This window comes from Benincasa hispida, chromosome 12, assembly GCF_009727055.1.
Source record: "Benincasa hispida cultivar B227 chromosome 12, ASM972705v1, whole genome shotgun sequence".
NCBI lineage: Eukaryota > Viridiplantae > Streptophyta > Magnoliopsida > Cucurbitales > Cucurbitaceae > Benincasa > Benincasa hispida.
This window is the reverse complement of record NC_052360.1, coordinates 21,179,506-21,203,630: the sequence shown is the minus strand read 5'-3', so window position 1 is coordinate 21,203,630 and position 24,125 is coordinate 21,179,506. Positions and strand designations below refer to the sequence as shown.

The window sequence follows — 24,125 nt, the reverse complement described above, 5'->3', positions numbered from 1 at the left end:
CCGATCCCCGCAACCATTTGGGAAGACCTATCTGTTGATTTTATTCTTGGTATACCCAAAACACAAAGGGGATATGATGCAGCCATGGTGGTTGTGGACCGTTTCAACAAAATAGCCCATTTTCTAGCATGCAAGAAAACAAGTGATGTAGTATATATTGTTAACCTCTTCTTTAGAGAGGTAGTTTGACTTTATGGAGTACCTAAATCAATCGTCTCAGATAGGGACATGAAATTCTTAAGTCATTTTTGGCATACTTTATGGAAGAAGTTTGACACTAGTTTGAAGTTCACTACCACTTCACATCCACAAACCGACGGCCAAATTGAAGTAACCAATAGAACATTGGAAAATCTTATACCGTGTTTAAGTGGTTCATGACCAATGCAATAGGATTTGTCCATTGCTCAAGCGGAGTTTGTTTTCAATAACGTGAAGAATAGATCAATGGGAAGATGCCTCTTCGAAGTAGTATACACTCAACCTCCTAGACTCACATTTGATCTTGCCAATTTACCTTCTTTTGTGAATGTTAGTCTTGAAGTTGAAAATATGATTGAAAGAATAGAAAAATTGCACCAAGAAGCTCATGACCATTTAGAGAAGACCATGCAGTCTTACAAGGAAAATAAAGACATTTGTCAAGAAGAAAAATCAATTTCAAAGGAGACCTTGTAATGATCCACCTACACAAGACAAGATTCCCAATTGGAACTTACAACAAGCTAAACAACACAATTGGGGCCTTTTAAAATTTATACAAATACTAGTTCAAATGCTTATCGCATTGAGCTACCGATTGACCTTCACATCAATCCAACATTTATTGTAACAAATTCGAAACCCTACTTTGCCCTTGATGAATTCCAGTTAGTTTCTTGATAGCCTCGAGGTCGAGCCTGAATTTTAGGGGAGTGAAAACTGAGAATTAATATAAGGGAGCTAGAATAAAAGTTAGTAAACAGTTAGTTACTTGTAGTTATCTATTATTCAGCTTCCTTGTAATCAATTTTCCAATAAATAAAATACCTCTCTCCCTCATGGCGGAAGAGAATTAAGATTGATTCAAAAAATAGTATTTTGGTTTACACCAATTACTCGAAATTTGGCAAACGAAATAAAGTTGAATTAAGAATTTTACAAAATTGATATTGAAAGAAGTCGAAATGGATTTATCTCCTTTTTGGGTAAACCTTTCAATATTTGGTTAAGTTGCTAATATACATCTTTTAAGTTTTATTTGAACTTCTTTGTGAAAGGATAACAATTTAGGCCCTCGGTCTATCACATCCTTCATAGTAATTGGTATTATAAAATTATGTAAATTAAGCTTTCATCAAGGTAGGCATTTACACCCAAATTAACATTTTAGGCCTCTTTTATTGCATCCCAATCCAACTCTTACAACTCAATCTAATCCAAATCCATATTGAATTTCATTTTCTTTTCAAAACTGAAAAGAAGGGGAAAACATAAAGAAAACAAAGTGGGATTGACTTGAGATTCCTTACATACCAACCATGAACACAAATGCATATAGTTCAACAATCGGCTTTGATATTAGATTCAATGATCCATTAATCAAAACTTGAAAAATTTTGCTAGAAGTTGCCGCCATAACATTTGGATCAAAGCTCAAATCAACACGAAATAGAGCTACGATATACTTATATTATACAAAATGATAAAGGACTTACATTTTCCTCTCTTCGAAGGAGTAAACTCCTCTGTGTACCAAGTTCTAATGTATATATTTTATACATAGATACAAATTTGACTATGCAAAACTAATGTCTAATCAAAGGGATCGATTCGTGGGTCGTGTTCACTAGCCATTGCCATACCAGTACAAAGACATGTAGGGCACATAACCTACAAAATAGAATGTTGAGTTAAAAAGCTAGCTCCTCCTTTTCCTTTGATCTAAATACAAGGGTGAAAAGTCCCCCAGTCCTTGTCTTTGCAATTGAAAGATAATAGGTTAACCAGTTGCATACCTGATTTAGAACAACTGAAATTTATGGATATCTCAACATATGCATGTTCTAAGAGAGCGAGTACCAATAGATGCATTTTCCATCCAAAACGAATATTTAATTCTTTGGACAAATATCAATTTATACCCTTGAACTTTGGGTGTTACATCAATTTAAACCCTAAACTAATAATTGTATCAATTTAAACTCTGAACTTCAAGGGTAGTATCAATTTAAATCCTGAAGTTTCATAATTGTATCAACTTAAACCCTCCATTATGTTTTATTAGGATAAACTTCTGAAAGTTTAGTGCTTAAATTGATATATTTATGAAAGCCCAGGATTTAAATTGATCCAATTATTAGCTTAAGGTATAAATTGATACAACCCTCAAACTTTAGGGTTTAAATTGATACAATTCTTAGTTTAAGGTTTAAATTGATACAACCCCCAAAGTTTAGAGGTATAAATTGATATTTGCCTAATTCTTATTTTTTGGTTTAAGTCAATTCTATATTTATTTTACTTTAGTCCATAACCTTTTGAATATAATATTTTAGTTTTTTAACTTTTGATATATTTATTTTACTTTAGTCCATAACCTTTTGAATATAATATTTTAGTTTTTTAACTTTTGATATATTTAAACGTACTATGGCTTAAATTGCCTATACATACATTCTCGTAACTACCACCTCAAAGATAGTGAAAGTATTAGCCGTAGCGGTAATTCAAGAAATCATACCTTTCCTGATCCTGAACAGTTTTGGCATCTTTCAGTCTTTGGTAACGACAAAGGTTGATCTTCATCATTTAAGGTCGATATGGGCTCAATCAGCACAAGAGCTCCCGTGTTTGAGCAGCGAGCACATGCCAAGTATCCTGGTCCAATAACAAATTTACATCTCAAAGATTGAGGATGAAACTTCAACAAAAACGATTATCAACACAATGTCTTTTAAGTTAAGTTAGGAACTCAATTTCTATGTTAAATTCAGTGCCAAAACCATACCAGTGCCAAGACAGTATTTGCATCTTTTATGCTCTTGTTGCTTTACATTGTTTACTTCAACAACCATTAGGGCCGAAATCACCCCAACGGCTCCTCCCGAAAAAGATGCCACAATCGGATCAACTTGACTGCAATTTGTCAATGAAAACATATTAATAATAAACATATGAATTTAACTTGCATGAAGAGAATCAATTGAGCGTTAATGCCTCTAATATGAATTCCAAAGTTGCCACACTCTTGCAAATATTCAAGTATGCACGCTGCACTAAGTTTACTTGCACACAAACTGCATAATCAACATACAATGTAGAAGTAATCGATCTATAAGTAAAGGTCTCTAATCTAGGTCATGGATTCTAATAGCAATGTCTAGAGTGATGAAAGAACGCAACAAAGAGCACATCAAATCTTATAATTAACCATAAATATGATCCACTGCCAAAGGCAAATACAGAAAATTAATATTAGAAGAAATTTTGAGTACCAAAAAATTTAAATCCTACCTATGCATGAATATTGATTATTTCATATTTTTAATGATGCATGAACACATCAGGATGTATGTTCAATATGCACTCCACAAGACCAGAACCTCTAACTCTTGATCTTGCGTTTTGTCTCATCAATTTCAAGGTCCCATAGGGAAGGATATCAAACACAGAAGAACCATATACCATGTGAGTATTATGCATAATATGTGTTAATCATAGGCCACTAAATATCCATTATGTTTGTCATTAAAAATTTCCCTCGACAAGTGGAAACAAAGAACAAGTTCTTCCAATCTTAAAAAGATTGTTGATCCACTCACTTTTGGAATTTCCCTTTTTTTCTTTTTCTTTTTTGGGAAGCAAAACAAAATCTTAAGAAATTCACAATGGGAGCTGAACTAACATAATAATCTAAGTTGTAACATGTTATGATATCGATTTCCCATAAGGGCAACTATAAATAATTTAAAATTCATACATATTAATTGAATATCAAAATATTTTATGGGACCTTCCATTGAAAATAAATCAACCAGTTCACAGAGAGAGTATTAGCTCACCTTAGCTGCATTGGAAGATGCACACTACGAATAAAATCTTCATATGATGTGCCTCCCAGTCCCAGCTTCAGCTCAAGCTTAAATGTAAAGAAAAGACGGAGGAAACATTAGTTAGTTCTAAATTTGAATAGAACAAACACGATGTAATTTAAGACTGCTTACTGCCCTAATGGAAGATGACTAATCAAATGTGTTTTATATGAAACAGGTAAGAGTGAACATAGAAACGCTCAGAGGCTCTGAATGATGCAAACAGAAGACTAATTACCGTGGGTGCTAATAGACCTCCAAATAGTATTATGCCAGCAATAAGAGAATAACACGTAACATAGTACAGCTTCAGGTTCGCTGAACTCTGCAAGTGTAGTATGTTTAGACGGTGATCAACAAGTGGCTCAAAGAACTTCAGATTATATGGCTAGCCAAAAAAGTCACAAATAGCAGAGTCTTATCGGTAGATTTTTTATTTCATATATTTTTTTTTTTTTTTGGTAAGAGTTCTTATTTGAATTGGCAGAATAAATATCGAGAATTGAAAAGAAATCAATTAATAATATGGAGAAAGAAACTCCTAGGAAAAAAGCATACCAGCGGGGGTAAGAATGGAATGAATGATGGAAAATTGGGTAATTCATTTTCTCGCTCTTCCTTTGAAATTCCAAGTTCAGCATTTTTTATTCTTTGTTGTATCCTCAGCCGACGAACCTACAGAGGGAAAGGAGAACCAACATATTTTGATTTCAAACATGAGAATGAAAATGGGCAGCATCAGAACTTTTGTCCAAAGTTTCTGCCGTAGCAGTTTTTCCCGATAGTATGCCATATCTAAATAAAGTAAATAACAATTCAAATAGACTGGATACAATTTATGCCTGGAAGAATTCAAGTGGGCAATATCTTAAGTCAGACAACTCTACTAGGATCTTTTATGCTAAGTTGTTAACACATTTAGATGACTATCTACATGTAAAAGATCTCTAAGATCCCAAGAACAAAAATTGAAGGCAAAAAAATGATGGGTAATTCTATTTCATCTACTACAATACAATTATAAAAATTCTTCACTTCCACTTTCGAAAGAATCAATCTAAAAGATTCAATCACATGAAAAAGTAGAGCAGTAACCCTAGACTAAAAGAAGTTGAGCTATGTGGTCAGGGAAAATTTGATCATTTAATCAGTGCTTCAAGTTACACTCACAGTGAGGTTTGGTCTTTGACAAGGTTTCATGTTTCTCTTTGGGCTTCAGTATCGAAGGCTTTTTGTAATTACTTTCTAAGTCATATCTTACCTAGTCGGAAACCCTTTCTTTAATAGGGTTTTTGTAGGCTTTCTTTTTTTTTATGACCTTGTATTCTTTCATTTTTTTCTCAATGAAAGCAGATGTTTATATTAAAAAAAAAAAAAAAAAAAAAAAAAAAAAAAAAAAAAAAAAACTCACATGTGATTTGAATGCTTATCAAGAGGCAAGTCTTGTTAAACTTTGTCTCTTCGAGTTGTTCATCTTTTATCTCCAAGAAGCGAGTGGTTTCAAAACCTTGGATTTTATTTCGTGAAAAAGCTCTCCCTTCTCTCCCCCGCCACACTACCCTGCCTCACCCTTCACCAGAGCTCTTGGCTGGACCGATGGTGTGATATCCAAGTGCTTGCACGAAAATTTCCAAAGATTTATGTCATTTCCCCCAAAAAAGACGACTTGATTGCTGATTGCTGGAATGAGTTGAACCAATCTTGAGATTTGTGTTTTAGAAGACTTTTCGATAGAGAGTTGGGTAGTGTTGCCACCCTTATGCAGCTTCTTAATTGTTGGGTTTTTGGCAGCAATCAGGATCAGGTGAAGTGGAAGAGTGAACCCTCTAGTGGCTTCTCAACTACGTCTACATTCTTAAATTTAACCAAGGGGGCCTCAGAAAACACCTTTCCTATGGTGGCTCTCATTTGAAGCTTAAAATTCCCAAAAAAGTGAAGGTTTTCCTTTGGTCTCTTTAATCCTTTGAGTTCAAGGAGGGAGGAAGGCTTTATAAAAGCAGTCACGAGAAGATCAAAAGGAAGTGCCGATGTTGGTCTCTATCTCCCTCCATTTGATCTATCTGTTTTAAGGAGGAGGAATCTCTAGACTAGACCACTTGTTTCTTCATTGTGATCTTGCTATTAAAGGGTGGACCAGCTTATTCAATATTTATGGGGTGACCGGCTGTATGCCTAAGAAGATTGATGATTGGCTGCTTGAAGGGCTTGCTGGTTATGGCTTCGGGAAGATGAAAAGTCATTTGGAGATGTGCTACCCGTTCCCTTCTTTGGTGCCTTTAAAATGAAAGGAATAGTAGGTTGTTCGAAGATTAGTACATTTTTTATTATTTTTGGGCTTTTCTTCATCATACAACCTTTTGGTGGTGACAAATTACACCCATTTTTTTTTTTTTTTGGTAATTACAGCCTTCTAATAATTATTAAAAATTGGAAGGCTCTCCTCCATTAGCTCTAGGAGGGTCTATTCAACCCCTTTCCCTTAGGTTGTTCCTTCGTTTCTCTTGAATATGTGTAAGGGTACTAATAGTGGTTTACAGGTAGGAGTAATATGGTATTAGTAAGGACATAAGGGTAATTAGTTAGGGAGTTAGTAAGTGTATTATGATATAAACAGAGGGAGGGAGAGTGAGGGAAGGCACGCAATTGTTGAGTGATTTAGGACTTGGTTTAGCATACTCAAGACGGGAGGTTCCAAGTACCTTTATACTTTTATCTTCTATTTCTTCATCTTTTATATTTCAATATACTTCAGTTCTTGATTTCTAACAATATGCACACCCGTTTCTTATAAAAAAAATGCTTATCAAGGTTTAACATGAGAACCTTTATAGTTAAAAAAATGTGGGAAAAAAACAAGACAAGAATTTGAAATTCAAATGTCCTACTACTCATGACAATTAAAAATTTTCCAAATAACAGGCTTAAGCTAGTAAGATCAAGTAGTTCTTAAATAATATATCAAAATTGTAATCTTAGCTCATCATTAAGGAGTTTGTGTGAGTGAGAAAATTCAGATATAGTATATCAACAATCGTTCAAGTTGTTTTGCTATAATTCACAAATATACAGTTTGCACAATCTCAATCTATCAAGCAGTTTGCGCTAGTGAGAAAGACAAAACAGCCTCCAATCCTCTTTGAGAGCTCACCTTCTTCAAGACCTCTCCCTCTCCACTATTTAGAATATGCTGATGGAAGTCTCAACTTGGATGAGGTGTTGAAAAGAAAGAACTCTTCACTTTCCCTTATGCCTTTCATCTGCTTTCTTTGCTATAGAAAGGGACAATATCTTAATCTCTTAATCACATCTTCTTTGAAAGTGCTTATCCTCAACATTGCTGGAGATTATTATTTGATATTTTTAGTATCACCTAGGTTTTCTCGAACTCTTAAGGAATGTTGCACAGCTTTTAGACAGGTCAAGGTGAAATTCACAAGTTTATTTGCTTTGGGTAAATGCAAACAAGGCCATCCTTTCTGATCTTTGGATGGAAAGAAATCAGTATATTTTCACGACTCATCACAAAGTTCTAATGTTCTCTTTGATGCAGCTTGTTTAAAGGCTTCTTCTTGGTGCTTTCTTCTCGGTACACATTATCTAAATCTTTTGAGGATTTTTCAATTCAAGACATTTACGCAGTTGGAATGCATTTATAGTCTTCTTTAAGTTGCTGTTTTTTGTTCAATGATTTCCTTTGGTTATGTTCATTTGTTATGTTTTGGGACTTTTATGCCTCTAAGCTTTGGTGTTTTTATTTTTACTTATAGTTTTTTTGTATCTTTGAGCATTAGTCTCTTTTCATTCACTTAATGAAAATCCTTAGTTTCCTTTTTTTAAAATATATATATATATATATATATATATCTAACTTATTTTTAAAATCTCATTAGTCAGCATGCCATAGACAGAAACTGAACAAGGAACCTCAAATTTGTTTACCATTAAGAAAAACATTTCCCAATTGGACTTGGAAACAATAGACCAATTGACAAGATGACCTTCTCTATCTTTATCCACAACATCCCACAGAAAGAAATTAGATATTTTAGCTCAAAAGTAGCAGAAAGGTAGTCTAAGTGTAGTAAGATTGAATTAACTGCATCAGAGTTCAAAACTGAACATTGATTAATGTAAAATCTAGAGGAGGATTAAAACTACGAAAGTAATATCACCCCACGTAATATACATATTTTGCATTCAATAACTTCAGATTGTTTAGGTACAACCGACAGTAATTTTGTGTTTCAGAAGAATTATGAAGAAATCTTTGAACCCAAGCCAACTAAAAAATAATACTAATATTTAGAAGTTAGACCAGCACCCCGAATGATGCTTTTGGCTGGGTTAGGTTTTCTCAAGGTATCGAAATCTTGGACACATCTAAATACTTAGAAATTCACATGCATGAATAATCAAATAAAGGTAATCAGTTCATGAGAATAGTTTGTACTACTGCGCAAAATGTCCACTAATTCTGACCTCTTCCATATGCAAGAAAATTTTGTTTCGACGACTTCGAATGTTCTCTTGAATTTCTTGCAGTTCCATTTTTGCAAAATCTTGTACTGTTTCTGGTCCCTCTATGATACAAAAACTGCATAAAACCATGTTACATTAACATTTAATTTACAGATAAAATATTCCTAATCGTCAACAAGAAAACCGAAGAGATAACTGACCTAATAAGCATAAAAAAAAGTTTATAAGATAAGCACAGAACTTATGGCATTCGCAAGACTGAACTGATAACAAATTCTTCGAATCATCAGAACAAAACGACCAATCAATCCAATCCAAACCTTCAATCACAACACGAGCATTTTCAAGTGGCAGTGCTCAAAAAGTAAAGGACACAAGAAATTATCCAGTCATTTTACAATTCCATCACATAAATGAACATAAAACACCCCAAATCAACATTTATTTCACTTCCTAGAAGCTGCCTCAAAGTGCTTCAACCACAACCAGATACAGAGGTACCAGAAGCAAGAATTTACCAACCTGGCTGAAGTTTTATCAGAAGGATCAGATTCTACAGACGGAGCGAAAGAAGAAGAAGAGTCGGTGGAATCCGAGGCCATGGCCATGGATCGCCATCGCCATCTCGAGCTCAATTTCTGCCGTTCTTTAACAGGATTCAACCTGAAAGTGAAACAAGTGCTCCAACAGTAATCGATTCGGAAACTGTGAGGTCGAATCAGGTGATTGATTGGATATGAAGCCACCAAAACTCGATCCATTGAAATCCAAAAGAAGAAGCAAATCGTTCAATTTTTGTTGTGATTCTCGTTGATTCTTTTGAGTATTTTCTGATTGAAAAAATTTCTGAGAAACCGAAGGACTGAGTTAGCGTTGTGTGGCACGTAGAACAATGATATTTTCTCACTCTTCTTTTTTATTTTCTTATTTCAAATGGGAAATATAGTTATATTTTTAAATTATTATATATTTTTCCTTAAAAAAACTATATATATTTTGTGGTTGCTGCATAATAATATTAAAAAAAAAAAAAACTATTTTCGTATATTCCTGTTGAAATTTGTTTGTATTTGCATTCGTGTTAGTTAATTAATGGATTAGCTGGTCATCCATTTTTTTATGTTAATTTTATAGGGTCATGGTAATATTCTTTGTTGTTTTCAATGTCTATTTCTCTTATCTTCAAATTTGAAGATTTTTTTATAGACATGAATTTGTTTAAATTTCTTGGTATGTTCTTGTTCTTTTTAAAATTTAGACTCTGTTTTTTTTCGATTCCTTTTATTATGATTTTAACTTTTTTTGAAAAATATTTGAATTTTTTGTTAACTTTTAAAAATAAAAACAAAATTTTAAATACTGTTTTTCTTAACTTATTTTGTTTTCTAAAAATAAAATATCGATAAAAGATAACAAAATAGAGAAACTTGCAGATATAAGTAATGGATTTATAAACATAATTTCAGAAACTAAATAATTATCCATTAGAACTTTATTTTTTCTTTCATATTTTAGTGTTGTTTCAAAAACGGTAGCGAAGAGACAAAATTATCTTTTTCACTCTTAAATTCTGAATTTGGTTTTATATGTTCTCTAAGTTTCAAATTTTGGTTTTATGTTTTTGTTCTTTTTTTAAATTTATTTTAGAAGAAAATATCATTTTGGTCTCCACGTTTTGGGTTTAGTTTCTATTTAAACTCTAAGTTTAAAAATATTACACATTTAGTTCTTAAATTTTGAGTTTGGTTTCAATTTAGTCTCTAAATTTTAAAATGTTAATGACCCAACCTTTCGAGATCTCTAGGGTCGTTACTCAATGCACATTTTAAAACCAAGTATTTTGACCATTGAGGAAAAATTTATTAAAACACTAAAGGCAATTTCCAAAACAATGTATAAAATTAATAAATAAACAAATAAATAAAATCTTTGTTTGAGGCACCTTAAGAAAAATGACAATCAAACTCAATAAATTTTTAACCTGACATCGAGTTCTAAATCAAAACATTCAATAACTTGAAAACATAGGTTGAGCGGAAACGATTTTCTTGTCCCATATGGCAAGGTCACAGGTACCTCTTGTCACTCTTCGATATATTCTTGTCCTTACCTAAAAAACATAATATAAGAAATGATGAGTATGAAATACTCAGTAACTGACCCACTACTGGACTCTCTAGTAATGTTAACCTTCCTATCTAGGCATCAGTGTACATCCTATGGCATTTTAGTTGTGGTGATCCCAAAGGATCACAAAGCAATCATAAAGTGATCCCAAAGGAATGCATATCAGTCATAGGTGTGAACCCGAAGGAATACATATTAGTCGTATGTACAATCCCAAGGGAGCACATGTCAGTCATAGGTGTGGACCCGAAGGTACACAAAACAGTCATAAGGTGTGAATCCAAAGGAACATAAAATAATCATAAAAAGCACACCGCCCGATAAGAAGGCTAATAGTTACTATTTATTTTAGCATGCATCAGTCAACCAATAAATCTTATATCATAATCACAGTCACATAAATACATTCATCACATTCAGTGAGCAGATAATAAACTTAAAATTCTATATCAAGTTCACAGTAACCTAACTCATAGGTTTCCAGAACACCCTCAATGGTCCATCCATTAGCATACCATAGCAAATCATTCAAGCACATTATTATCATGCTCTCATGTAAATCCTTAGTCTTGACATTAATTTGGTTAGGGCTTCTGCTTCGAGGACGAACTAGTAGTAAATCACTTACTTCAATCATAGACTCAAATTTTAAGCAAATTAATCCCTTTCTTGGTCCAGCTAGAATTTTGGATTGAATTCCTATAAAAACCATAATCAAAACAAATTCCCAACTATAAGACCAAAACCCAAGTCAAAACAAATTCCCAACTATAAGACCAAAACCCAAGACATACAACCATGTAAAAGTCCCTCAGATCATAACACTTACTCAAAGTGAAGTTTGATCCAAACCCACTTCCAAATTTCAATTAAGGTGCCCAAACCAAAAAGTATCAAGAATTACCAAAATCAACCACCTAAGTCACCATGAAACCAAAATCAAAGCCAAATCTTAATAGATATTCAAGACTAAATGAAACTCACACCAAAATTGGCAACACCTTACCCAAAAACGTACACAATGTAGGATCAATATGATAACCTTAGAGAGGGTGAATAAGGTTCAATCAAACTAATTGTAACTTTTTAACTAAGTGGACCCAATTAAACAAATTAAGGAAAATTGTAACCAACAATAAATTTAGTTAAAATATCCAATAACATAGTGCTTTCTAAAACTAATTAAATATATGATAAATTGTAACCGATTAGGCTTAAAATATTTTATATATTACAAATTTGCTCTTTCTTCTTCTTAGTCTCCACTTTCTTCCTTCCTTTATTTTCTTATTTTCTTATCTTTTCTTTCTTTCTTCTTCTATAGGGTCTCAACGTTTTTTTTTTTCTAGTTTCCTCATAGTTTTCTAATTTCTTATCTCAACAAGTGTGAGGTCGAGGGAGAGAGATATGTGAATAGAGAGAAAATAGGGGATGGGACGGGTAAAGACACCATATGGTAGAACGGTGTTAGAGTGCTAGGGATGAGCAGTGGACAGTATGTGCGAAGAGACTGTCTATTCGACCACCAGTGACGAAACTGTTTGCAGAGGAAGAAAGAGCTTGATTGAGAAGAATGAAGATAGAGGAAATGTTGAAAATTTGAAGGTGACCTAGGGCTGATAATATATTACTGGGACACAAGAATATTGATAAATAATTGTTACTATCTGTGATAGAAGTCATTATTGATAGAAAGACATTAGTGATAGATGCTATCACTAATAACAAAGATTTGGGGAAGGATGTGAAAAAAGTTATCAGTGGTAGAAGCTCTCATCGATAGTAGGTATCAGTGATATTCAATGATATTATCATCACTGATAGTAGCTATCAGTGATAACAACTAATAATACATTTTCAAATCGAAAGCTATTGCTGATAGCAACTAGTAGTGGCTATCACTAATAGTTGTTATCAAGATAGCTTTCAATTTGAGAAAATCCAGAAGAAACACGCAAAACAATGATTGGGTGTGGACATTTTAGTCTTTTACCAATTTTTCTTCTATATTTGCAATTACTTTTCCATTATTCTATAAATTCTAATATTTATGGATTGATGACTATCTATGGAAAATTGTAACAAACAATAAACCTAGTTAAAATATCTAATAATATCGTATTTTTTAAACTAATTAAATATATGATAAATTGTAACCTATTAGACTTAAAAGATTTTATATATTACAAATTGCCCTTTCTTCTTCTTAGTCTCCACTTTCTTTTTTCCTTTTCTTTTTCCTTATTTTCTTATTTTTTCTTTCTTTCTTCTTATATATGGTCTCAACATTTTCTTTTTTTAGTTTCCGCATGGTTCTCTAATTTCTTATCTCAACACGTGTGAGGTCGAGGGAGAGAGATGTGCGAAGAGAGAGAAAATAGAGGATGGTACGGCAAAGACACCATATGGCGAAACGGTGTTGGAGTGTCGACAATAAGCAGTGGATGACATGTGCGAAAAGACTGTCTATTCGACCACCGATGGCGAAACTATTTGCAGAGGGAAAGAGAGCCTAATTGAGGAAGATGAAGGGAGAGGAAATGTTGAAATTTTTTAGGTGACCTAGGGCTGATAATATATTACTGGGACACAAGAATATTGATAAATAATTGTTGTTATCAATGATAGAAACTATTATTGATAGAAAGACATTAGTGATAAATGCTATCATTGATTAAAAAAAAATATTTGGGGAAGGATGTGAAAAAAGTAATCAGTAATAGAAGCTCTCATCAATAGTAGCTATCAGCGATAGCACTGATAGTATATTTTCAAATCAAAAGTTATCGCTGATAGCAATTAGTAGTGGCCATCACTAATAGTTGTTATCAATGATAACTTTCAATTTGAGAAAATCGGGAAGAAACGCGCAAAACAGTGATTAGATTTGGGCTTTTTAGTCTTTTACCAATTTTTGTTCTATATTTGCAATACTTTTCCTTTATTCTATAAATTCTAATATTTATGGGTTGATGGCTATCTATGCAAGTAACCAACAAATTAACAAACTTTTTTGTTAACAAGTAATTTTCACAATATATTCATGCAAATAAATTAAACAATTATTGAAGGGAACACTAATATGATCTTTAACTCCCCAATAATGACAAGTAGACACAAATTTTGAATTTTTATGTTCATTTCTAGCATTTCCATGTTTAGGCATAAATTTAGTACTATGCATGAATTTAGATTTAGCAAGGCAATGCGTCACACCCCCTCCCTGTCCCCCAGGCTACCTCCTCAACCTAGGAAGAAGTGTGAAGACAACAGATGTTCAACCCTCTTATGACACCCACTACCTATCTTAACTCTCATAACCTGTTTTTAAAGCCTTTAGCATCTGATAAACAATTTATAAGCATACATTCCCTTAGACATTCCACATCCATAGACAACTAAAAACAGGTGCACGAACTTATATATACATAACATAATATTTACACAGATACACAACAATGATATCTACTCTCAATTCTACTCTTAGTCCCTAATATGTACATGACGTTTAACTCTTAGACAAAATATGATTAACAACCAAAACTTTTACTCTGCTTCTCATGTTTAAGACTTGCTCGTTGAGTGGCAAATCGGCAGAACAGCTACACTCTGAGGAGTTGACTGCTACCTAAGAGAGAAGAAAACATTGAAAAGAGTGAGCTACTAGTTCAGTGAGTGACTTACTTAAACATTCTCATTTAACATTAAATAGAATTTCAACTTTAGAAATAGCGTACATCTATAAAACTTAGAGTTTGGAAACAACTGAAATCATAAACATGTAAAACATGTAAAAATATTTCAAACCCTGAAAACTTAAACATCAACATTTGAATTGAAAATCAACATCTTCTAGCCTCAGTTGAGAGAGAGCTCTTTTGCTCGATTACTCAATGTCAAACCCCTAGATGATGTAGAGTAATCTTAGTACAATCAGCATTGATGATATAGTACCTACGTGTACGTGGTAAAGCCCTAGATATCATCATACCTTAGGTATCAGGGACCCAGATATCTTTATACTTCAGTATCGAGTTTCCTCATTAGAACATCATAAACCTTATTTGCATAAAGAAACTCAGTTTTTAAAACATCAAGCATTCCAGTAAAACATATGTCATAAGCATATAAATCATGAGAAAATAATTTAACTCAAGGAATTCTAACTAAGGTATGCTTTCAATCATTGAACTCAAGTATGCTTTATAAATCTCTTTTAAAACATCATCAAACTCAATCTAAACAACTAGCCTCAAATACTAGAAAGCATACTTTCAATTAATAATAGAAGTTGCTTTAAACATTTGTACTTCATGGTAAACCTCAATGCTTTACAAAAAAATTGGACTATGCGTCCACACGTTAACCTCCAAATTAAAGTATACATTGAAATTTTTCAAGAAAGTATTCTCATAGCTTATGATTTCAAATATGAATCATGCATTAAAACTCTTAAGTAAAGTATTCATTCAACTTATGCGTTGAAACTATTTAATGGAAAACATTCATAAACATGTCACTTACTGTCTGAGGCTACTCCCTCAAACGATTAAGCTTCCCTTTATTAGCATTAGCCTGTGACATCAACAAATACCTTTGGTTATGTCACTAGCTCCCTTTTGGGCTTAACTTTAATATTTAAGCTTAACATAAAACTTTGGACACTTTCCTTAAAACTTGTTAATGCTTAGCTTAACTCATTGCATCTTAACCCATCTCATTGCATCATTTGCATTTAGCCAATTTACTTTACAACTCGGTTGAATGATGGCAACCATCGCTCACAGTTGCTCAGGTAGGCACTAGGACACATTTCCTTGCCTATGCGGTGCGCGTCTGTTGCACCTCACACTCAACGTACCTTGGTTGTTGGTGTTCTCCTCCGTGTAGCCTCATGCCTCATTCAGCTACTGCTAATGCTCGCATATACCTTTGTCAATACTTATACACATCATTGTATATCATCGACTGAAGCAAGAAGCAAGAAGAGGGGGAGAGAAAGCGGCGGCAACAAAGGGAAACGGTGATGGTGCGAGCTGATTCCAATCGGCTGTGAGGGCTTCTTCATGAACAAAAAATGTGAGGGTTTGGAGGGTCTCGCTCATGGGGTTTGCAGAGAGAGAGAGATTTAATTGATTTATTTTCTTCTCTTCTCCTTTTCACTTTTCAACTTAAAAGAAATCTTAACGTACACATGCACACACACACCCCCACACGCACACGCACATACACACACGTGCATGCACGCGCATGCGCTCGTACACACGCATATATATACATGTGCGCGCACCACACATTCACACACACACGCCCACACAACACACACACCTTTCTTAAACTATTTAAATTTTCAAATCTTTACAAATATCATATAAATTAATTAATTTGCCTCTCAAACTCAATTTTTTTGGCCTTGAATTAACAAAATAATGGCCAAATATGTCAAGATAATCTAATGAAAACCTGAAATTTCAGAATGTTATATTTATCCGTAACATTTGAATTTTGTTTCAATTACCACCTTAGATTTCAAAATTTTCACTTTTAACCTCGATTTTTTCACTAAATACTCATTTTTTGTCTTTGTTATTAATGTATGTTAATAAATCTAAAATGATTAATATAATTATAATTAATTAACTTCACTATTTTTCATCACGTTTAAAATTTCACTTCATAATTATTTTAAATTAATTTAGAGACATTGACGTCAATGATTGCACGTGAGTATTTAATGAAAAATTGAAGTTAAAAATTGTAAAAATGTTGAAACCTAAAGATCAAATTGAAATAAAACTCAAATCTCGAAGGTAAAATTTTAACATTTTAAAACTTAGGGACTAAATTAAAACAAAAAACTTGAGGACTAAATGTATTATATTTTGAAATCTAATAACCAAACAAAAATTAGATCTAAAACTTAGGGACCAAAAAGTTTTTTTTTTCCCTTTTATTTTTTATGATTTTAAATTTTTTGAAAAATATTTGAATTTTTAGTCTAATTTCGAAAATAAAAATGAGTTTATTTAAATGGTTGAGTGAGTTCAGATTTTCGATTGTTACCGATAAGTTTATAAGACCCAGACCAGGGATCGATTCTTTTAAAAGCTCTAGTGTCTTGGCCTTTTTTCAGATATCAAACTCATTTGAAAAATTAAAAGATTATGAGATAGCTGCATATACTGCATAATCTCATCTATAAATGAGGAGTTACTATCAATTGGTTAAGCCTTATGAATGGTTTTGAGCAATTTGTTTGTAGGAGAGCGATGTGTTGTTGATTGTTGTGTCATACTTAAAAATTTCTTAGGGTCCTGGTGGAAGGTTGGGTTTATTTCTTAGGGTCTTGGTGGAAGGTTGGGTTTTGCAGGTGGAGCTGGTAGCTATGGCAAAGGAGGAGCAGCTCAAACCTTATTTAGAAAGTATGTCTTACAAGCAATTCAATTAATTTTTAGTGGAATGAGTTAGGAGTTTGATTGAAGAGATTGTTAGCCTTTTTTTCCCTTTCTTTTAGCTTATGGGGATATCATAAATTCAAGTTTGTTAGAAAACTACTTTGCAAGTATAAACTTTGTTATTTTCTTTGGAAGCTAACTATTATTTTTACCTTTGGAGTAATATTGTGATTTAAATTTTTGTGTTTGTTGAGATCTTAATTATAAAAACAATTAAGATTTTATTTTGTATATGTATATAGGTAAAAAAAAAAAATTATTGATTTGCACGTGCGTAAGCAAATATAAATGTGCATATATATATATATATATATATATCAATAAAAAAACGATGATAGACAATTAACATCGAACAATTATTGACAAAAAGTAGGTGAAAAACCGACATTGAAGATAATGTTCAATGTCGGTTGAAAACTGGCATTGAAGATAGAATTCAATTTTGAAAACTAACATTAAAGATAACTGACATCGAAATCTCGGTCATCTATAATGTCGGTTTAAAACCGACATTAAAGCCAATCGATATTTAAGACCTTTTATAACACGATCTTCAATATCGGTTTTCAACCAACATTGTACCCTTATAATGTCAATTTTAAACCGACGTTAAAGCCCAATTTTGTAGTAGTGTTAGTTTTCATAACTTAATTTGATTACTAAAAACATTAGTAGGGGATAACAAAATTAAAAAACGTATAGATATAAATAGTGTGTTTATAAACATGATTTCAAAAATGAAATAGTTATCCATCCCATTTTTATTTTTCTTTCTTATTTTAATTTATTTTCAAAAACTCTAATGAAGAAACATAAATATCTTTTTCTCCATTAAAATTTGAATTTGATTTCATGTGTTCTTTAAGTTTCAAAATCTTACGTATTTCTATCTAAAGTTCTAATAATGTGTGTTCATTTATTTAAACGATATTTTATAAACCAAAATGAATATGGCCAAAGTACAAATACCTTCATATATTAATAGAGAAAAAACCAAAGACCAAGAATAAGGATATGATTGACGATGACTTGTTTAGCCAAACTATGGCAGTGACATTTTTATTTTCTTTCACTCCCTCTCTTTGCCACTCTCATTCAAGGCCCCACTGCCTTATCCTCATTGTCTAAACCCATGGACTAGAAACTAAACCCAAATATAAGAACTAAAAAGTAAGAATATATATATATAATGTTTTTATATTTAGAAAACTAAATAAATTATTTACAAATATAGCAAAATGTCACTATCAATTAGAGATGGATCGCAATAAATTGTGATAGACATCTATCAATGTCAGGTAGTGATAGATGTCTATTGCAATCTATCACGATCTATTATTGATAGACAGTGACATTTTGCTATATTTAAAAATATTTTCAGTAGTTTTACCATTTATAACAATTATCCTATTTTTTCTCATTATAAAGTATTGTTACATGAGCTCAATTTGCCAACTAACTTTGGATGATTAGGTTTAAAATATCGTTGTCGAGAGAAATGTCGAGATATTAATTTTATGAAAATACCGATAAAAAGTATCGATAAAATGTAGATGTCGATAAGTATTTTGAAAAAAGTATATAAAAAAAAGTATTCAAATTTATAAGTAAGCATTTCATGGTTTAAAAAAAAAGTTAACATGTTTATTATTTATAATATATTTACCTAAGTGACACTTTGGTGCTTATGTTTATGTCTCAATAGATGTTTCTACAATGTAATAGAAATATAAAAATATTGATGAAATAAAAACAATTTTATTAAGCCTATTTTGGGGCTTACAATTAAGCTTATGTAGGCTATTTGGTAAATCTAATTATTTGACCCCGTTCGAAAACTATTTGATTTTTTGTTTTTATTTTTGAAGATTAAGCTTATCCCATCCTCATATTTGCTTTTAAAAAAATAGCTTGCAAAAAATTATTTTTATTTCATCCACATTTCATCAATATTTTTATCAAATAATTTACCAAATAGCCTAAATGTGATATTTTGGTCTTATTTTTATGTTTAGCCAAATTCTAAAAATAAAAATAATTTTTTAAAAGCTACTTTTTTAGTTCTTAAAATTTAGTTTAGTTTTTTAAATCATTAATAAAAGTAGATAACAAATGAAGAAATTTAGAGATAGAAATAATATCTAGATTTAATTTTTAAAAACAAAAACAAAATGCGAAATCAAACACGGCTTTGTTAATTTATGCGCAGTCACTTCTCCATTTACCGAAACATTATACGAGCTTTGAAATTCAACGTACCCAAAAATCTGTCATCTTCTCTAACTAATTAAAAGAGAGAGAAAAATCAAATCTGTCCTTCCTTGTCTTTTCTTTAATATCAACGAAATTTCGATTGATTCGGTTTTGTATAGCTTTTTTTTTTTTTTTTTTTTAACTTTGATAAAAACCTTTTACACTAAAAAAGTTATTTTGGGAAAATTAAAAAGATATTGTACTTTTAGAAACATTTAGGAAATGTTATTGTTTTCAAACTATTTGTAAAATATTGTTGTTTTAAATAAGTCGAGGGTTCAAAATTCGACCTAGATCGACCTTTTTTTTTTTTTAGAAAATATTGTTGTTTCAAACGGATTCTGTCATCTCAGCAAGTCTGACTAAATAACGAGCTAATGAATGTCCTTCTTTTTCCACTGAACTTCCAATCAAATTCGAAAGCGAGATTATGAGAGACAGCGAGATTTTGAGCGAGAGCGTAGACGTGAGCGAGAGCGAGATTTTGATAGAGAGTGACGAGAGCGAGAGCGGATTTTGATAGAGAGCGAGAATACCATACAAATTCCCTTTTTTTTCCTTTTTAATTATTACACATTCCACCTTCTTCTTTCTAATCCTTTCTTTTTTTTTTTTTTTCTTTTTTTTTAATTCCATTTATAAAAAAAATTCTAAAAATATTTATTATTTATTATTATTTTATTTAAACTCTAAAAAGAATAAATTAAAAATAATATATCTCATAAAAATAAAAAATGTAAATTAAATATCTTATTTATATAAAATAATTACAAAATCATGTGTCCCACAAGGCGGACGTCGTCGATTTCGAGCTAGTTTTCGTCGTCGACTTCGAACTTGAGGTTGCTCGGGTTCTTCTTGATGTTACTCTGGTACCTCTGCAGGCACTTCATAATATAAATATTCATTATGCTCTCCACGACCCCGACCATGTCCATGCACGTATAGACGAAGGACCAGCTCTGAGTCATAATGTCCTGAATCAAATGTCGGCATCATCATTATCGGACTAATACAATCAGTTTGACTCTGCTGCTCATAGGGGGCAACTCTTCCACTTATGTGCAACTCATCAAACTCATCCTCTTCCCGAATAGGTCCTCTACGTCTAGGAGCTGGTGGAGAAAAATAGGTATATCTACATATAATGAATTTCCTCCATATAGCTTGGTTGTCACTACATATAGCAAGAACCTGGTTCGGATCATTCGCAACCTCACGGAGCTACTGTTGTTCGATCTCTGTGAATTATAAAACAATTAGACAATATTTAAATAAATTTAAATAAAAAATTAGATATATTCTTCATTTACCAGATGACCCAGCTGCTCCCGACGATTGACGTAGCGTCTTGTGATATTATTATACCAATGAATATATTCTAGAGTGAAATCTGTGTCAAACTGTTCAAGAGAAACCCCACTGCAAAATAAACTTGCACGATAGTGCCATCGCACTACCAAATGTGCAACTTTTCGGACCAATCTCCAGTCCTTAGGTCAATATCATGCAGTACGGGTTCAGTATTACAAGCAATGGGATATCCTGCTGAAAACCGAATTGTCTCATCACCCTATCAGGAAGATGCACTCACCAATGTGAAATATATGAGAGGACTCATCGTCCGCCATATGTTTTGACCATTCGTACAAAAATTAGGCAAAGTATGCACAATAATTTTGTACGGCTCCAAATAACCTGAAACACAAAAATATATTTAGAGAATATTAAAGACAAATACAATAAAAATGTGAATAAAATATCAATTAGGTTAGGTAATGTACCTATTCAGGTTGAAGCAGATAAACATGTATCTATACTAGTTGACTACATGTGTGGCTGTCCTTCACATAAATTTTGCTCTCCACCTAAATTTTTAAATTGATAATTTAGAATTTAAATTAACTAGATCAGTGATATAAAAATTAATGAATTAAAACAACATACCAGAACCGTAGGCTCGTCCAATTAACTGAGCGTTATTAACATGATGTAGCTGTGGAGCCATTGTTGGAAATCGCTCCCAAGCCTAAGTTGCAAAAGTATGAGAGTCTCAGCTATCTCTCGAACCTCGGTCTTGTTGCTTTGCATAGTTATCTAATACAACCATGCCAAGCATGCTCCACCCCACGAATATTGCCCCGCATCATGGAGGTTAGTTAACAGTGGTAGGAACATCAAGTGAACAAAATGACTTGATTTATCTGAAAACAGACTTCCACTCATCATTTGTAGTATATATGCTTGCGCATATCTTATGACGGTTTCCTCGTCTACATCATCTGTGAGCTCATGAAATTGTGTTCCTAACCATATTAAACTTAACCTTGATCCTTTAATCTTGTCGGCAGGTGGAGTCGCACCGAGGTACAGTTGACAAACTTCTAACTAGTCATCGTACATCACTCCGGTGACCGGCTCACCGTCAACAAGTAACCCCAACAACACTTCTATGTCTTGTAGAGTGATAGTGCACTCTCCAACAGACATATGGAATGTATGCGTCTCGGGCCTCCATCTCTTGACCAAGGCTGTGATCAGATGCCAGTCCAACTGAATAAATCCTACATCTCGACGTTTGCAAGATATTTCTCCAGTAGTACGATCTCGCCATACAACATATGATCGATGAATGGACTAGTCGTACAAAACATCGGGATCAACAGGTCTTGGATTTATCTTGACGCTCCAATGCATCCCTTATTTCTGCTCGTCTTTTCTCGAAATAGTTCACGCATTTGAAAAATGTTATCTGAGCAAGAGCATTTATAGGCAACATTCGAGCTCCTTTGAGGACTCCATTTATGCCCTCTAATAGATTTTTCGTCATCTACCCATATCTAAATCCTCCATCATGTGCAAGTCCATTGCTCTAAACTAATGTTGTCAAAAAAATTTAGACAACTCCGATTTATTCCTTTGATATCTTCAATTGCTTTGTTGAACTTTTGAATTTGAAACTAACACCCGACACGATAAACATAAACTGACACCCGAAAAGTTCACGTTATCACAATGAGATGGATTGGACAGAACTAGCTACTCGACAACGATGTGGATTTTGTAATCAGTTAGAACATAATCGAAGGAAGTGTCCTTCGTTACTAGGACGGACTCCAGATAGTTAGGGATTGAATAATAATATTTTTTTTTATATATTCATTTATTGTAATATTCAATTTTTTTATTATTAACATTTATTGTAATATTCAATTTTTTTATAATAATCTAGACTGTATAATTTTCAAATTTTTTTTTTTTTTTTGTAATCAATATGTATTTAATTATAATAATCTAAAATAATAAATTCAATTATTGTCTAATGATTATTCAAATTTATAGTATAATAATCTAATATATTCAATTTGTTGTCTAATGATTATCAAGTTTAGTTATAATAATCATAATATTATTCAATTTATTGTCTAATGATTAATTCAAAATTATAAGTTATAATGATTATTCATAGTATGATTATTTCTTTTTTTACTCTTTTTATATATATTTCTATGGAAAGTTCAAAATAAAGTGAAGACTCTCGCTCTCTCAATCTCGCTCTCTCCTAAAAATCTTGCTCTTCATCTCCGCTCTCTCCTAAGATCTCGCTTCTCTCTCTCAATGTCTCGCTCTTCTGTTATTATTGTTATTTTTTCATTAATGATACTAGCTTCATATTCTTCTGGAATAATCACACACTTTTTTTGTTATGGTTTCTACTTTTTTGTTTGTAGACAAAAGCTAATTCGGAATTGTTTTTCAATTCCAAGGCATAAACTTGTATCCATGCGCTTCATATTCGCCTGGAGTTCGCTCCTAGAAATATAGCCATCCTCACCCCTCACGTCAATCCCACAAGCTTCGTCTAATTCGAATATGATAACAAAATGCATAGGTTGTTAGAAGCAGCTCGAGTCACATATACATATAGTTTACCATCTCATTACTTCATTTCCCTCTATGAGGGAAAAAGAAATATAATAACTTGCAATCTCGAGGGTAAGTGTGTGTCGAAAACTTCAAACCTTCGATAACGTAACCAGAGATTCGCGAGATTTCCCTTGTCGAGGGTTGAAGTTTCGACTTATGTATTATTTCCAAGTTTTCTTTGTTCGTCGAGTTCTCAATGTTCGACCTCCACATTAGTCGAGTTCTCAACGTTCGACCTCTAGCCTCGAATTCCCAAAACAACAATATTTTTTTAATAAGTTTCAAAACAACAATATTTCTCTAATAAATTTTGAAAACAACAATATTAATATTAAAGGTTCAATAGGAAACATATAAACTTTTTTTAATAAATATCTTATAACAAATTTGATATTAAGTGTCAATAAAAAAATAATTGCAATAATACCTATTTTGATCATTATATGTAAATCACAACAAATTCGTATTATTTATCAAACACCATAATATATACAGTTGAAATTTACAAAACATTATATATATATTTTTCAAAGGCACAACTGACTACTATTATTGAAAATCTACAACCATTCTACAATATGTTATTATGATTTAATGAAATTCCTTAGTAGATTGATAAACTTGTTAGAATCAAATTGACAATTTTATTTTAAAACCTATCATGATAGTGATTAAATTACTACAAATTTAAAATATCAAGAGTAAATTATTACATGGTAAAATTCAAGTACTAAATTATTGCAAATTTGTAAGAATTGAATTAGAACCCAGATTGGTTTTTAGTCCCAACAATACAATAGCAAGCATGAGA

The 24,125-nt window shown here is 32.3% G+C and overlaps 1 protein-coding gene across 1 annotated transcript; it reads right to left on the bottom strand.

The window, feature by feature from the left end:
* Positions 1–1,622: 1,622 nt before the first annotated feature.
* On the bottom strand, positions 1,623–9,480 carry LOC120068379 (protein ORANGE-GREEN, chloroplastic). The gene is made up of 8 exons (XM_039020129.1): positions 9,075–9,480; positions 8,553–8,667; positions 4,632–4,748; positions 4,312–4,398; positions 4,044–4,120; positions 2,990–3,117; positions 2,723–2,859; positions 1,623–1,872 (listed from the first exon to the last, which is right to left on the bottom strand). Exons 1-8 carry the CDS (start codon positions 9,311–9,313, stop codon positions 1,795–1,797), a joined length of 978 nt encoding a protein of 325 aa, XP_038876057.1. The 5' UTR covers positions 9,314–9,480; the 3' UTR covers positions 1,623–1,794.
* Between the last annotated feature and the right edge of the window lie 14,645 nt (positions 9,481–24,125).

Excerpts from the sequence above, each read along its gene's own strand:
- LOC120068379 (XM_039020129.1), bottom strand. The coding sequence starts at position 9,313 with ATGGATCGAGTTTTGGTGGCTTCATATCCAATCAATCACCTGATTCGA. Across the intron at positions 3,118-4,043 it reads CATCTTCCAATGCAGCTAAG|TCAAGTTGATCCGATTGTGG; the intron begins GTGAGCTAATAC and ends GACAAATTGCAG. Across the intron at positions 1,873-2,722 it reads ACTGTTCAGGATCAGGAAAG|GTTATGTGCCCTACATGTCT; the intron begins GTATGATTTCTT and ends TCTATTTTGTAG.